This window comes from Schistosoma haematobium, chromosome 1 (assembly GCF_000699445.3).
Source record: "Schistosoma haematobium chromosome 1, whole genome shotgun sequence".
NCBI lineage: Eukaryota > Metazoa > Platyhelminthes > Trematoda > Strigeidida > Schistosomatidae > Schistosoma > Schistosoma haematobium.
In genome coordinates, this window is record NC_067196.1 from 62544056 (window position 1) to 62562457 (window position 18402).

The following is an 18402-nucleotide window of genomic DNA, read 5'->3' on the forward strand; positions in this document are numbered from 1 at the left end:
CAAGAACTTTCGACGAAGTTCTATTCAAACAACTCTTCTTATCAAAACTTCCCCAACAGGTGCAAGCAGTTCTGGTCTCGTTTCAGAACAACGCCTTAGACGAACTGGCTGCATCTGCCGACCGCATTTTAGAAATTACGAAATCTACTACCGAGGTATTTTCAGTCAAAGAAAAGCCTCACACGACTCAGAATGACATAACCGAGTTATGTCATACACTTACGCGTTATCTTAATTTTCGTAAAGACCGTAAGCGTTCACACACCACACGTAGAAGCACATCACGTAAGCGATCTGTCTCTAGACCACAAGAGACAGATAACCGCGACTGGTGCTGGTATCATAACCAGTATGGAAAGTCTTCCAGAAATTGCAGAAAACCCTGCAATTTTCCCAACACGAAACCGACTGACTCGCAAAACAACTCGGGAAACTTCCAAGCCGGCACGCGTTAACGGCAACCGTAGCCGGCGAACATAGCCGTCTGTTATACGTCACAGATGTAACAACGAGATTTCGCTACCTAATCGACACTGGCGCAGAAGTTAGCGTTCTCCCAGCGAATCCCAACGACCGGCTTCACTAATCGGCTTTAAACTTACAGGCAGCAAACGGAAAACCGATCGCTACGTATGGCAAAAGGTACGTTTACCTTAACGTGGGTTCACACAAACCCATACACTGGATTTTCGTTGTTGCAGATGTTTCTATACCAATCATTGGTATGGACCTTCTACAACACCACAATCTGATCATCGATACTCGCGAACGGAGGCTAGTAGACGGAAACACTAATTTATCCGTTTGCGCAACTTCTTTTTTTGGTTGCAGAGTATCTCCAGTCACAATTAAGCATACGATAAACCCACTTTATCAACCACTACTCGATAAGTGTCCTGGGATTCACCAAACGCAACCAAAACTACCGTGTGTAACCAGCAACGTTACACATCACATCACGACTACAGGACCACCTGTATTCTCTAAAGCACGACGACTAGCCTTCGAAAAGCTAAGGCTGGCGAAAAACGAGTTTGATCACGTGATGGACTTAATAATCATACGACCGTCAAATAGCCCATATGCCTCTGCGTTGCACATGGTCCCTAAAAAGGACAGCAACGATTGGCGTCCAACTGGTGACTATCGGCGATTGGATGCGAAAACCATTCCCAATCGTAACCGTTGCCTCACATTCACGATTTGACAGCTATCTTGAAAGAAACAACAGTCTTTTCGAAAATCGACTTGTTTAAATCGTACAACCAAATTGCCATGGCCACTGACAACATTCCGAAATGAGCCATCATAACTGCTTTCGGACTTTACGAATTTTTGCGAATGCCTTTCGGTCTAAGGAATGCTGCTTAAACATTCCAAAGATTCATAGACGACGTTTTTCGAGGTTTCAACTTCGTACATGCGTGTGTTGACGACTGTCTAATAGCAAGTCAGGACAGAGAATTGCATCTTCAGCATCTGGATCTTGTTTTCGATCGACTGCAAAAACATGGCATTAGTGTAAACATTCAGAAATGCCAAATCGGAGCTGACTCGTTAGACTTACTCGGACATACTATAAACGCGCAAGGCATTCGACCCCTAAGAACCCAATGTGGTGGCCATTCTGGATTACCCAGGACCGACCACGATCAAGCAATTACGAACGTTTAACAGAATTGTAAGTTCCTTTAGACGATTCATACCTAAATGCGCGTTAATTATGGAACCTCTCACCGACCGACTTCGTGGAAATGTGAAATCCATTAATTTGGACGACACCGCATGAAACGCATTCTCCACAATTAAGGAACTCATCGCTAAAGCAACAATGCTCGCACATCAGGACACTCAAGCACCCATTAGCATCGCAGTAGACGCATCCGACTCGGCAATCGAAGGAGTCTTACAACAATGGATTAACAACTCCTGGCAACCCTTGGCATTTTTCTCTAGAAGGTTGCTAGACACCGAATCGAGGTACAGCACATTCGGTAGGGAACTTCTAGCTATGTATTGTGCTGTACGGCATTTTCAACACTATACCGAAGGCCGTGAATTCACCCTTTTCACCGACCATAAAGCTCTTACTTTCTCCCTAAGCTCCTCTTCAGACAAGTACTCTCCCCGTGAGTCTCGACAACTGGACTACATTTCGCAGTTTACTTCAGACATTCAACACATCTCTGGAGCAAACAATGTAGTTGCAGACGCTTTATCTCGCATAACTTCCTTGAACAGTTTCCAAGGAATCGACCTTCTTAAACTCGCCGAGCTTCAAAAAGAAGACAGTGATCTTCAGCACGAGTTATCGTCCACAACACTTAAACTACGCATCAAACAAATGGGAACAGGTAAGGAAACCTTACTTTGTGACACATCTACAGGTAGGGATCGCCCAATCGTGCCGAAACATTATCGACGCAATGTCTTCAACACATTGCACAAACTTTCGCATCCAGGTGTTCGTGCAACCATCAAGCTTATAGCAGAAAGGTTTTGCTGGCCTGGAATGAATAAAGACGTGAGGGAGTGGGCACGCTCCTGTGTAAGCTGCCAAAAATCTAAGGTTATCAGACACAATAAATGTCCCTTAGGCTCATTGAAAACTCCCGATGCTCGTTTCGACCATGTTCATCTGGATTTGGTAGGACCTTTACCAGATTCAAATGGATACTCTTATCTCTTAACCTGCGTAGACCGTTTCACTCGATGGCCAGAAGCAGTACCTATCAAGGACATCACTGCTGAAACAGTGGCCCGCACCTTCGTCGAACGATGGGTAGCAAACTTCGGCTTCCTTCAACCATCACTACAGATCGCGGACGTCAGTTCGAATCTGAACTTTTTCGTCGTCTGACCACACTTTTATGAACCACTCGCTTCCGAACGACTGCCTACCATCCACAAGCAAATGGGTTGGTAGAACGTTTTCACCGACAACTAAAAGCTTTGCTATCAGCTGCAAACGTTTCACGGTGGACCGACGCTCTTCCACTTGTCTTACTAGGTATCCGCAATGCAGTGAAAGCTGGCATTGGATACACTGCGGCTCAACTCGTTTATGGAATGACACTTCGACTTCCAGGAGAATTCGTGGATCCTTCATCCTCTTCAATGAACATGGATCTAACCTCCTACACGAACAGGCTTACAAACGCAACGCGTTCAGTTAAACCTACTTCCACTCGACCTCAATCAACTGATGTTTTCGTTCAACCTGACTTACGATATAGTACACACGTTTTCGTTCGTCGAGACTCGCATCGACGACCATTCGAATCAGCATACGAAGGACCCTTCAAAGTTCTTCAACGTGAATCTAAGTATTATATAGTCGACAAGAACGGAACAAACGATAGCATCAGCATCGATCGCTTAAAAGCAGCGTATTTAGAAGGAAATCCCATTCACGTCGACTTTCCTTCGGTACAATCGCACAACGCGACTCCTACACTCATAGTTCCTCAACCGACAACCAACACTAGCGACGATACTCCGAATGTATCTGAAAATAAACCTAAAACGACGCGTTCTGGAAGAAGTGTAAGATTTCCAGAACATTTAAACGATTATCGCACGTAAGGCACTACTTAACATTTTATATTACCTCGATTTTTCTTTTTACCATATGTAATATTTCAAAAAAAAAATTTTAATATGCTTATGCTGTTGCTTTTGATAATTTAGCGTCTAGCAATTTAATGCTCATGATGACGTTGTTCGAATGGACCAAGCTAGTCGTTCCAATGTTCATCGGCACAGTAAATATGCACCACCAGTTAATTTCCGCATTTCCGCATTTCTCTTTTTTGGTGAACATCGGATAATGCGATCTAGGAGTAATACCTAACATAACCACCTAGGTATCTATTAAAATCAAGCAAACAACGAAACTTCTCTCTAAAACATCAGTAAAAATTGTTATTACAATCCCCCCACAGAAAGGCTTCCTACAATCTACTGATTCCAACTGCAAAAATGCTTGCAGTGGCCTTTGTGTGCACTTATAGCGCTTAACAATCTCCAAAATGAATAGTTTTGTAAGTCTTCAACAATAACGAAGACCCCCATAGTTTTATTGGACAAGATCTAGATGAATGTGCTCGGTCACGCATCCACACTAGATCATGAGTGAGTTTTTCGTGTTGCACAGATCTCAAAACTAATAGCGGGCTTAGATCAAACGCTTCTCAACACACTGACGAACTTCCAAATATGTCTTTGAACTCAATCATCCCTGACTTATAGATTGACTGGTTCGGTATCCGTCGACTATAAAGTTGTAACTCGTAGAGGCGTTGCCAGAAATCATGTCGGGTGTGAGGCAGTCACCAATATCCTTACACTGATGGTTATCATGTGCTGATGGATGACCATCTACGAGAGGTGGTTCTCAGAGTTCTAGTCAGAAGTCATGACCAATGGAGTTCAACCGTGTCGAGTGTAAGGCAGTTGTAAATCAAAGATCATGAACGATGGTTTGGTAATATCTCGGATTGGTCGAAGTTGGACAGTGACATTGTCGGAGTTCAGTACAATGGTCTAGAGATTAATCGTTTGAGAACAAGGCCAGAGGCCCTAGGTACGCATTCCGCTTGAGGGATATACACTGTTTATGAGTCCCGTGCTAGTACAATACAGGCATCCAGTGCTTCCAGGTTTTCATTGATGATCTAACATTGATCGATTTATGATTTCAATCAAAGCATAATTATCTCCATAAACCTTTGTTGATAAACTTATTCCTACTCCACTGCAGTTAACTGGTGCGTCATCCGACCAACCGTGTGTTTTTGTACGTCACGACTCATTGTGAATACTACTGTTGACTGAATACGTGGGACCCTTCAAAGTCCGTCAGTGTAAAGCTAATTACTATAACATCAATAAGAACGGAACTCCGGATAACGTCCACATCGACCATCTTAGTGCACCTTACAAGAAAACCCTAATTATGTCGAATTTCCTGCTGAGCGCTCGGGAGACACAAGCCTCCCGACTAGGACACCATCAATGATAGCAAGCGGCTACGATAAAACTACTCTGGAATCCGAAAACCGGTTCAAAACAACGCTCTTCGAGAGGACAGTAAAGCTGTAGGATCATGGTCTAGGTCAGTATAAGTACACTTATCTTTTCCCCTCAAACACTTCCCAACATATTGACAAACTTCTAAAAATGTCTTTGAATTCATTCATCCCTGATTTGACTGCATTGGGATCGTTCGATTACAAAGGTGTTGCAGACGACGTCTTTTTCAAATCCTGAATATCTATGACATTTTTCGGCTCTCTTGTGTTCAAAATGACTTTTCAATGAAGTTTGATTCGGTTGTATAGCATGTAGGTTATCTCTCCTGTTGACGATCATAAGTGATTTGATAGCATATAACTAGGCTGTCCTAAAGACTTCACGAATGTTTAGAGCTCTTCGATGTTTTCGACCATAACTCCTTTATAATCGAAATATTCAAAACCTAGTTAAACTGGAAGTAAGCAATGAGAGTTCAAGGGTACACTTAGGAAATATTCGGCCTGTCGATAACCATTTGATCTAAGCTTGCTGATAGTTACCAGAGATGCGTAGCACGGTGTACCCGTTCATGATCTGGTGAGGATGCATCACCTAGTGCCTTCGGCTGGGGGTGCATCCAATAAAACTATTGGGGTCTTCATCATTGTTAAAAATCTACAGAACAATTTATTTCGTGAATCTATTTACCGCCACAATCTATACCGTTTTAGACTGTATAAACTGTAAACTCGAAGCTTCTAGGTGAGCTGAGTAAGGTTCCGTTTAAACTCTGATTATGCTTATGACTGGAATAGGTTAAGCACATGATAGTTAGATTTTCGCAGATGTGAAAAAATATGATCCAGAAGTGGTTCTTTAGATACGCTCCTAAGTAAACGCTGATTATGTGTACCGCATATAAATCACCGTATCTTTCTCATCCAGCATGACTAGAGAAGTAGAAAAACGGGGGACGTGATCATAATGAATTGAACATTTTGTTGTTCATTTATTTCTGTATACCTCACTACCCCCTAGAGTAAAACACGACAGGCAGACGCAGCTGGACTTAGCAAGCAATCATACGATTGTATGCCAAAAGCGAACGCGTGGAGTTGAACTATCTGCGTGGTCACATCTTAAGGTCCTCGCTACTCCATTGGGAGCAGTGGTTTGCATCAGTAAATGAATTCCCATCATGAACAGTCTTGTAAATTTCTTACATTGATGCCGACTTGGCACACTCTTATCTGGGGGCGCTTGATCAGCCAACTGCACTGAATCCCGTTTTGATGTCCTGTGCTACTCAAACCTCATAACAACTAGTCAGCTTGTAGTGACATTGGGTTCTAACCACACAATCCTCAAAGCTGAACATGAGACAACTGGGAAAATACATATTCAACATCCAACGAGGAGAAAAACCCAACGATAGAGAAGGCAGGGAACAGTGAATTGAATTAGTTCGAATCCACCGGATAGTACGGATCGGCCTTGCAGGCGTGGTCATTATTGAGTTTTGACACATACCTTTTATTCATACTAAATATATTGTTCCATCTCTAGCCTAAGTGTGTTCTTCATCGTACATTGATGATTGTCGGTGTGAATAATAATGTGACTTACACCTAAGATCTTATATATTAGGCAGTTACATCTTGACAAATCTACAATTTTACGATTAAGTTTATTATTGGAGCGGTACTAATATCATAGTAGACCATACTTCTACAAGTTCACATCGTGTACTACTCAGTGCACCAACTGTCTATCAAATTCTTTGCAACTCCTTCGTTCTTTTGCTTCGACAAACCTTGGAATCCTCAGTTAAGAAATGTTTCGGAAAAGTGTTGTCAAGCACAATATGTTCACGGAAAATCGCGTAGGTTTGAGTGTTTCCGGAGTTACGTCATTTAATATTGTGCATTATTTGTCTCTGAATCTCAACTGAAAGTGATGGTCTGCGTATTTCACGGGGTTGTGGAGTTACGGTCTAGATTGTTATTAAAACACTTGTGTATGCTGCTAGAATAATAAACCCAGTCAAAAAATGTGGACTTGCCATAATGTAACGGTCTGATCTATCAGACCTTACATGTAAGTCACGTCATTATCTATACTGAATAGTCCTATGTGATATTCAGCGATTTCTGATTAGGAATTCTGAAGAACACACTTGAAATGTGAGTAAAGTAACATAATTAATGTAACCACACATTATATCACATACTTTTGTACTAAATTTATAAAAGTGGTACGACTTTCGTTACGTTTTGTGTAAACTGAAGTTTGCTTAAACGTTGAACGTCGTTTCTTTGTGTCAAATAGAAATCCATATCTCTCTAAATAGTCTATTACTAGCATTACCAGATTTAAATCCGACACGGTGTACACCCAGAAGATCCTAAACCTCAACCGAGCGTCAAACATTTTTGACTGAACCACGCAATTTTAGTTTCTTTGGAAACTTGTGATGTAAACGATGAACATTTTCGGCCTGGTTTGATTTTATTGTGAGGACGGGTACAAAATATAACACTGGTATCCATCAAAACTTTCAAATCTGAAGTTCCTTATCTAATATGAACAAGCTTGTTTAGGCGTTAACCATCAGCCGTCGCGACGTGGGTAGGGTTATTGATTTCCTATAATCCTGGGTGTCTGTTTAGGCTATGCAAATATTTGGTTGCACTTGGTTGATTTGCCACCAAACTTCTAGTGTTACTGGCAGGACTGTTCAGGTTGTTTGGACGTCTGTGACCTATGACTTGAGTCTCAGTCGATATAGTGACCAGTTAATGTACCTGTGGTTTGCTCATATGTTGGCCACAGTTTGCGACTTTCAACACATGGTGATTTCTGATATGATTGGGTCTTTTAATAATCCTGCTTTCAGGCCGAGGCCTTTAGTTTTATTTTTCAAGGATTCTCGCAGATCCGGACGGATTTTTTTTCCTGGAATTATGGAAGATAACTCAATTCTTAACTATTAACATATAAACTGTGAATTTCATGCCATATGATAAGATATGAGTTTAACTTATGGTATTTATGATCATATTCAAACAATAATTCATAATCATATAATTACGTATATTCATTTTGGCTATACGATCAAACTATGCTCTGTCATTTTGAAACCATATATAATCATATTTGACGGAGATTTGCATTTCATATCTGTATTCTATTCCTTAAGGAATATATGGTTATATCGTATTTGGATGCTTTAACCCACGTACTTTATGTATCTACAGGATCTATTCAAACCTCTACCTAATATCAAGAAATGTATATAACCGTGTATGTTAAAGGACTGTATTCACTATTTTATGAACTATAATTTAAATCGTATTTGGGTACTATAAGTCATTTAACTTCCGAAATTATCTGTCCAATTCGGTGAGTCTGTCATAGTTTTTTTGACAGTATTTTGTTTTTCCAAAAAGCTGTTTCATATATTTGTTTATGAAGCAGCATAATAATCTTAGACGGTTATAATCTTTCAAACTACTTATCTCTGCACCTACCAATTTTTCTAATACGGACTTTCGGTTTATATATGTATCAGATACCGTACTCACTTTGACTGTTTGATACTAATTATCGACATTTCTAAATTACTTTACGATATAAGGCTATCTTTTGTGTCATATATATGTTAAAATTTATACAACTTGCTCCTTTATATTCTATTTTTCCTCCACACAGATATTGACATAAATACTTCATCTCTACTACTATCTTCCTGCCATTGTCATCTTTTGTTTTTGACACCACTAATCCTCACGATACATTCACTCTTGGTTAAAACATGGATTTTGATTTTTAGACTAACTTGAGCCCTTGCAATTGATTTTTTCACCCCTTTCTATTTCCAACATTCTGTTTAATCTACTTGCTATACGTCACTTTCTTATCACGCCACAAAAGAAAATCAAGGCCCCTGCTTCTAAGCGTCCAGCCAAACGTAGGAAAACGACACAGTTTAACACCACTACTGACACGATTTCCAATAGTTTCAACGAGACGAGCCACTCCGTTCATCCGGAAGCAGACAAGCTTTTACTAGTTGTCTCCATTCCAGACATGTTGAAAACTCTGCTGGTAAACAGTGATGATAATCGCAACTGCAACCATATGGATGCTATAAAAAAGTTGCAAGTAGACATGAACATTCTCAGTCCGCTTAAATATCTCATCAACCCCAACCTCACAGAGACTCCAGATCAAATGAATGACATAAATAATTTCCTAGATCGTGTTGCATCAGAGGTATTTGAAAGAATAAGGCGATCTAGCAATGCAATCGTGTTTAATATACCAGACACATATGCCTTTAAAAATATCAAATCTAGTCTGCTTGGAGCCAGCAATATGACACACGTACCATGTGTATGCACAAGATTAAAAAGAAGTCACCCTGGTATGTACTCTCTGATCTTGTTCAAATTAAACTAATCTGTAGACGCCAGTGAGTTTTTAACTTTCTTCAATTCATTGAGACAAAAACAGATTTTCAAGGATATTAAGATTCTTCCAGAAAGAACACCATACCAGCAAAAAGCTGGAAGCGATGGCTAAAGACCACCAGCGTCAAACTTCCGAACGCATCATAACCTCAGTGATCGTAAAATTAAGTCCGATTCTAAGAGGATGTCTAACTTTACAAGTATGCTGCCACCGAAAAACTCTCTTGAATCTACTGAAGCTCAAAGCCCAGAAGAAAGTAATCCCGATGTAGGCGGTGTCCATCCTCTTAAGTATGTTGACTTAGATTCAACCTGAAGTAGTTGTGCTGATGACGAACGGGATAACACAGTCCAAATCCCTGTTAGCGCAACACTCAGTTACAGTAACTGTGTAACAGATAACAAGAAAACTAATCATAACATTTATATAACCAATCACACACTTAACGTCGATATATTTGAACTTCGTAAACCATCGCAAGTACGTTTAACAACACACGATTCTCCCCAAACTATGAAGAAGCCGAAATTAACCACAAACCTTGGAAATAAACGTCTGAAACATGTTACCCATACGTCAGATGTAAATAGTAATCTGAATTGTAAATGGCCACTTGGTCGCGCACATAGACCTGATAGTCTTCTTGGTCCGGCTCCCAATATGTACACTATAACTTTATCGGATGTTATATCTAATAGCAATGAGAAGACTTTTTGGTAATTTCCCTCACATGATGACAAAGTGGTTGAATCTATTTCCCGTCGCAACACAACTCTTACCTTAGCTAATCCTACGAGTATTCATGGAACTATCGATTGCGATTTATACTCTAACCTGCTTCACTATGATAACTCTGAGTTTTTTATACTTTCGTTCAATGCCCGCTCTCTGTCCAATAAAATTATTCATCTTAAAACTCTTTTAATCCTTGTAAATCCAACCATTGTACTTATTACGGAAACGTGGTGTAATTCATCTATATCCGATCATTCCTTGAATGTGGATGACTACGTCTTCTTTAAAACCGATAGATGTTATGGAATAGGAGGCGGTACAATTATCTATGTCCGTTCAGACATTCAAGCGTGCAAATTTGAGGATAAATCCCTTGATGCTATAGACGACTCCACTTGGGTTACTGTAAACTGTGGATCCCAAAATTATTTACTTGTGGAATGCATATATAGACCACCTCATGCTGATACTAAGTTTGACAGATTACTAACAAACATTTTTTCCATTGCTTCGCGCTAACCGCATACTTTTAAAATCATCGGAGGTGATTTTAATCTGCCAAAAATTACATGAGGCTTGACTCCGGTACCAGGTCGATATAACAAGCTAGTTGAAACATTAGAAAATTGTGGATGGGTTCAACAGGTCCGAAAACCGACCAGGGGGAATAACACACTTGACTTAATGTTCACAATCAACATAGACTCTATCTCAGTGCATACCAGTCATGAGTTTTTTATGAGTGACTATAGAGTTGTATTGAGTATTATTCACTCTTTAAACGCCATAAATTGAACTCTAAAGCTTTAATGATGTACCAGAGCAGACATTTTGATCAACAAACATGGAAACGGACTGGAACTCTCATTCAATGTTCACCATGGGAAACTTATTTTACCACAAATAATGTTGACATTGCTCTTTCCAATCTATACCACAACCTGATATATTGCCTTGACTGCACTGCTCCAGTTTTTGGCCGTGTGGCTTATAATGCTAATAGGGGTCAAAATACTTTTAAAAGAAAGCTGAGGAAATTAAAATGCCGCTACTACGAGCAGAATGATGTGTATGCACTTCAGAAAATACTTAAATCAATCGACAGAAATGCTTCATCTAAACGTAAGTATTTTATGAATATAGAAAATAAAGCTCTACGTAGTAAAAGCCCAGAATTATCAATACTTCGGCTTTTTCAATCCCGTGTAAAGTCAAATTCCCTTGGCACGACTAAATTCTTCATAGTTAACGGAAACATTGTTAACGACCCGAATACTATATGCGAACAATTCAGCAAGCACTTCTCGCAGTGCTACAAAACTGGAACTGAAAACTCCATCATTACATTTCCAATGCTGACATCCAGACATCTGTCGAAAATTGATTTTACACCCTCCAACATCAAGCAGGCCATAGCTGCCCTGAAAAAGTCTTATGATGGTGGACCTGACGGGATACCTTCATCATTTGTGAAATATGGAAGTAGAGAATTTCCACTATTTTGTTTGAAACTTTTCAATCTATCTATGGAATATGGCACCTATCCATCTGTATGGAAAACATCCCTTATCACCCCTAGATTCAAAACAGGATCACGTAGTGATATTATTAACTATAGGCCAATTAATTTGACATCCGTGCTCTCAAGAATCATGGAAAAAATCATCCACAAACAGCTATTATCATTTTTACTTTCGGCTAGTCTGATCAGCCCATCCCAACACGGATTTATGACTAAACGCTCATGTTCCACATCGCACCTGGAGTTTTTTGATCAAATTACCCAGAAAAGAGATGTTGGTCAGTCAGTGATAATTCTTTACTTCGATTTTAGTAAGGCTTTCGACAGTGTCTCACACAAACTTCTTCTTTTAAAACTCTCTTCATTTGGCATACAGAATCCCCTTTTATCTTGGCTCAAATCTTTTTTCGAAGAACGTAGCCAAATCGTTCGCTTTGGATCTTGCTACTCTAAACCTGTGAACGTAACCAGTGGGGTTATACAAGGAAGTGTGGTTGGTCCATTACTCTTTCTCCTTTTTATCAATGACGTGTGTTCCCTCTTTCACTATGGTAAGCCTTTCCTTTCTGCTGATGACCTGAAAGTAGTATATTCATTCGCTTCTCCTACGAAAGAAAGCTATATTTCAGCGGTAATCCAAGAGGAAATAAACAAGTTGTACGAATGGACTGTTTCGTGGAATATGCCACTTAATGTTGACAAAAGTGGATTTATTCACATTGGTCGCTGCCTTAACTTAAATCTGACTGTACACACACATACACTCAAACCTCTCAACACTGTTCGTGACCTGGGTTTAAGATATAGCAACAATCTGAACTTTTCTGAGCACATTGCGTCTTGAGTATCCAAAGCTAGAAAGATCATCGGATTCATAATTATAAACTTCAATAATATCGAATCGAGATTATTATTCTACAAAAAATGTATCTTGCCCATTCCTGAATATGGTATTTTAGTTTACAGTAATTGCAGACATAATGACCTGATTAAAATTGAAGGTGTTCGAAGAAAGTTCACCAAAGCTGTTCTGGGGTATTCCGATAACAAAGATTATCACCAAAGATGTCAACAACTCAACTTAGAACCTCTTTGGATCAGACGTATTAAATTCAATCTTGTCTTTATCTACCGGCTTATTAACGGTATTTCCTACTCTTCGGTATCCACCCCTTCATACCTTATGATATCATCCCACAATCTACGCAATAAGGAGAATATTCTAGCGATTCCAAGAACCCACACAAACTTACGTCAGAATTTTTTTCGTTATTCGCTACTCAACCATGTGGAACAGACTGCCAGTGAACCTCCGTTGCAGTGAAACTACAACCCGGTTCAAAAGTCTCCTTGACGATTTTCTTTCCGAAAGTGGATTATTTCACCTATTGAATATCAATGTATTCAACAATGATTTATACAAACAAGGTCCGTCATCCATTTAATTGCCTGGAAAGCAAAATAAAACCTTTAAATCTTTTCACGTCTATTTTATTTCTATTTATCTTAATATATGAAGTCTGCTTATGTTCGTATCTATAATTATTACTGTTATTAATATCATTAGATATTCCTTTTATACCTTCTTATCCTTCTTAACATATTTAATTCCTGACTGTCCTTTGAAATTAATTGTGACTTTCATAGCATCATTCTTAATTATTATTGCACATATGTTTATACTAATATCCGGTTTCGCTCTGTATATTATTACATAAATCTACATGGTATTTATCCGAGTGCATTAAAGGATTTTTATTTTTCTAAATTGTTGGTTTCCTTCTGAGGTTGATATTCATTACGCAATTATTATTCTTATCATGGTTGAAACTTTTCACTAGGTGTTCACTTCTTTTCTCTCTTCTTTCCCTCTAAATAAATATTCTTAAGATTACGAAGTTTGTAATTAAGACAATAACTTGTGTTGCACTTAAATTAACTTCTCAGACCCGTTTTATCTTCACTATGCATATATGACTCATACATATTTATATTTCATTATCCTTTTCACTCAATTGAGACTTTCATCGCATCACTCCAAACTATGACTGCACAAACATTTATTCTGGCGTCATATCTTACTATAATAATAGGTTGTTTTTTCTTAATTATTTTTTGTTACTAATTTGACGATATATACATAGTCGTTTGTTCTTGTTTTATGTTCATAAACACGCTAACCAAACTATTTGCGTATTTCACGTCTCCTTTATTTCTATTCCCTTATTTTCTCCATTTCCTTCTTTAAACTCAATTCAATATTCTTCTCAATTACACAGACCCGATTTATTATTATTGATATTCTACTATTATTACTCTAAATTCTTTTTTTAAATATGGCAAATATAATGCTAACATTGTTGAAAATTGTGTATTATTGCATTTTTTGAAGAAACCCGAAATGGTTTCTTCGCAACACTTATGTACCCATAAGATGTTCGTGAATAATAATAATAATAATGCATCGTACGTAACCTATTTGGAAGACCTCCCTCCATCATTCTATCTTCAACACTTGCTAAGTTCGGCAAAGAGGTGTCCGGGTTTTGAGCGGCTGAACGTTGTTGGATGTAGCATGGGAGAGCTGTTAAACGTACTTGTTTCGGTGTTTGTTTATATATGGCGTTGCCACCCACTAAGGCTTGGAGGTGACGTATGAACTGTAATAGTGATCTATCACCTAATAGTTCACCTCGAAAGAGCCTTGGGATTCTTCAACGATCTGACAGGGATAGACGGTTATTTGTCTTGCGACTTAAACTGACGGATAGTCGTGATGTTGGGGGACTCAAATTTAGGTCACGAAATTCTTTACAAACTGAGGAAAGAGGGACAGAGTATAAATCTCGGCAGCTCATTTCCTAAGATGCTGTATTTTTCCTAATGAACTGATACAATAGTTGAACAAGCTGTAACTCGAGGTCACTATCATAGAATTCTGGGAGCTAGACGTTTTAGTAATAAGAGGGTCTACCTCTACTAGAGACATGTTACAATCGTCTTCTTGGCTTTTATAGAAGCTCACGTACAGTTGAGTTTGTTCACGTTTAATCTGGTTGAGCCCTTTTGTTAACTTAATTAACTGACAGAGTCATCTGTACAATAACAACTTATCTCTACCACTGTACCTTTATTATTGTTGCACCTATACGAATATGCATGCTTGATCACTGCTTACTGCCTACGCATATATTCATTCTGCTAGCTCTACTATTAGTCACTTAATTGATTCGACGATTCATTCATCTAATTACGTATATATATGTACGTTTTAATCATGTTCGCTTGCTTGCTTGCTCATTCGACTCGCACACTCCCTCGCTTGCCCGCTTGCTTTTCGGCACTATTCTTTCATGCTTGCTTAACGTACCTGTAATCTTGGTGGTTTGTGTGTGGTGTAATAATAAATATAATCAACACATCGTATTCGCTTTCTGATTAATACACCGTTGAAGCATCACCTAGTGACGGTTATCGGGGCGAATTTTATATGAAGTTTAAGGAAAATATTGAATACTGATCAAACCACTTTCACTCCAAACTGAATCTGACATGTGGTCTATAACCAATGGTTTAATATAATATAAACGGGGTGAGGTAATGATTTCAACACGAGTACTACGCAACAAACAGATATGTATGAAAATATATATCTAAAATTTGTGTTGAACATAATGATGTTTACGTTCACACTAAAGCGAAAAGATATGTAAAACAGTAATTAATGTTTATACCCAAAACTAAGCTTGTAAATTTATGGTCTACTTCGTTATTTGTATTTTTATAATGATAGACCTAACTCCAAAGTTGTACATCAGCTTTGAAGTGCAAGGTCCCCTGTTTCAAACTCACTAAGCTTTCAATATCCAGTACAAAGTATTAGGAAATATGATGCTTACACAAAATATGTGGGTGAACAAGTACTTGAACTTTAACTTTTTGGCACTACTAATATGTTTTCAATCTATTTTATATCAATCGACTTAAGTTTTTACAACCACATCTGCATACCTGAATCATGCTGTATCCTATCTGTATTCCTGTGTTCCAAATATTTGACCTTCTCTTTATCTTAAACGTTTAATAAAGGTCTTCCCAGTTATTGTACGTTTGACCTCAAGCACTATGTGGTTGAGAACCATTGCCACCACACTACTCTCCCACTAGAATGAACGTGACTTTGGTTCAGTACAAAACCAAGTGCAATTGTCGCTTGCCGCAAGTTACTAACAGCTTAACAAAGATTCTTGGGCAGAAACTGACCGCAAATTACATGCAATAAATTCAAAGTGTTTGACTTCATTCCCGACACGTGCAAAGTGAAAACTTACATTATTTGAAAGTTAGACAAATTGAGATTATGACAATAGGGAATTATCCACACAAATAATGTCTTCTGTGTACTCGCGGCCTAAATTTTGTCATACCATACGTTCGAATATCTATAAATATTCGTTTTGAATGTTTCTTCTTGGTAATCTTCATTTCCTTCGGCAGAAAAGTAAGTTGTAGGGTTACATTATGCAGGCCCATGATATTTACCAATATACCTAGGAGAACAAAAATTTGGCGTATGGGGTTGGGCAGATACGTCTTCAGATCAGTATGTCATTTTCCTTTGACCTCTTTAGGGTAGTTGATCTAGATTTCAGGGAAGATTTCAGCTTCTAATTCGGTATCAACAAGGTGTGCAAGGTGAAGACCATTTACACTTGTTATAACCTACAAAGCGTGTTAGTGAAGTAGGTTTCTGAAGTAACACTAGATGCTAAGTTAGGGTACCCAGTGGGTTTTCTGAAGTTCCCTCAAACCATTTCTAAATTTCACGTTATTTAACAACTTATTTGGCGAGCAGAGATACTGTTTTTAGGAAAGCTGCCCCAAATAAACGTTACGATTAGAGAATTTCATCATCAAAGGTACAAAGAAATGGCGTGCTGGTTTAGCAGGAGTCGCAACGACATTGTGACATTAAATAGGGAGAAATATAGTCATAGACAACGTACAAACTCAGAATGATCCTAAGGACATCAAGCAAAGGATCTGTGAATATAGATGCAGTGGGTAAGGTGTCATGACGTTATTACTAACCAGTTACATCCTAATGAACCGACCCAAAGACCCGAAGAGAAGACATTGATGACAGTGAGGCGAAATAGTATATTAGACTGAACACAAAGGTACAAGAGCTTGAGACTTGCAAATTTGCTTTCTAAAAACCTTTTCAATTAGGTTGTGAGGCGATCTAGCTACAGTGCTTGATCAAGCTTATTCAAGTAGCCGTGTTCACTGAAACCAACAAAGACAGTGCTGGATATTTAATAATTTCGGGGAGTTGCTTGCCACTGAACATTTGTCAGAAAATAGTTAACATTGAAAATAAAAATTTTAACAACTAGGAAAATTTCAACCTTTACTTTATAATGAAGCAGTATACATATTTCTCTATTCTAAGCTAAAGAAGTTTTCTCTCTTTCAGCGCTCAATACGTACTAGGCGACAATCGCAATATTTAAATTGTGTTCACGCTTTGTGGGGTTCTCGAGTTCCATATGTACATTCATTTGTCAACATTCTAAACAACAAAACGTTTCTAGACGGCCAAGTATAAAGACTAAACCTCATCATGGTAATTCTTCCATTTTGGCTTATATCTTTTCTCAGGAGCATGAAGAGTATGCTCGTGAGCTGGCTGCTCATTACAAAATCAGTCCACAATTGCCTTATCACTCCATCATTGAAGAACTAAAGAATGTTCTTGATTCCAAGCGTTCGGATTTGCAGAAATTATACAAATTGAAAGCTGGAGTTCAAAAGCTCCGAGATGCTGCAGGAAAGAGTGTATCTGCTGTCATGCCTTCAAGCAATGACTTCACGAGCGGACCCAATTTTACTGGGTCCAAAGAAGGCCATACACTGGATCGGAAATCTAGTCGAGTCACTACATCAGCGGTTATTAAAAGTATTAACAGTGATGTTCAAGATCTTGCAGAGGATATCTGTGATTTGGAGACATCACTTCTTTTACTGAAGCATTGTCAACCCAGTTTCGGTAGTTATTGTTATTTGTAATATAGTTTGCAGACCAACAAAGTGCTGTGATAAAGTCAGCCAACCGTAGTGACAGTATTGAACAACGCCTCACAGAGCTACAGAAAGCGTTGGATATAGAGCTGCAGGTATTAATATTTGATTTCATTTTGATTTCTGGTGTACTTTAGGTTCGCAGTGGGGCAGAGCGTCTGATCCAAACGTACAAATCGGGCCCTCGTCATTTTCTCGAGGAAGCTAGGAAGCAGTATGAAAATGCTAATAATAAAATCGGATTTATTCGAAATCAGATGATTCGCGTCAAGCAAATGAATGAAGGGTTCTGCCAGGTAAATAACTGCTGTCATGATATGTAATAATTTATTTTAAGGCATTACAGAGTAGTAACTAATGTACTTTTATGCCACCGACTTGTCGACTAATGTGCCTTTCAACAGTTCATAATATTTCGTTCATGTATCATGCATCTTGAATAGGAATCCTTTATATTTAGTTTACTCAAATACAAATGATATAATATAGGTTCATCTGTCGGCTCTTTAATAGTCTCAGTTAGTATAGTTTGTAGTTCATACAATTTTCAACTCGCGTCAGTTATACCACTG

The 18402-nt window shown here is 38.6% G+C and overlaps 1 protein-coding gene across 2 annotated transcripts in view; it reads left to right on the forward strand.

Annotated features, from left to right (window-relative positions):
- Positions 1-17227: 17227 nt before the first annotated feature.
- Positions 17228-18402, forward strand: part of PKN2_1 (Serine/threonine-protein kinase N2) — a 31915-nt gene continuing 30740 nt past the window's right edge. Inside the window, exons 1-4 of one of the 2 annotated variants that reach the window (XM_051209309.1) lie at positions 17228-17375; positions 17411-17798; positions 17831-17925; positions 17968-18126. In XM_051209309.1, coding sequence (XP_051074751.1) covers positions 17373-17375; positions 17411-17798; positions 17831-17925; positions 17968-18126 — 645 coding nt within the window. In that variant the 5' untranslated portion in view covers positions 17228-17372. The remainder of the gene's footprint in view (positions 17376-17410; positions 17799-17830; positions 17926-17967; positions 18127-18402) is intronic. The other variant, XM_051209310.1, reaches the window with a different exon arrangement.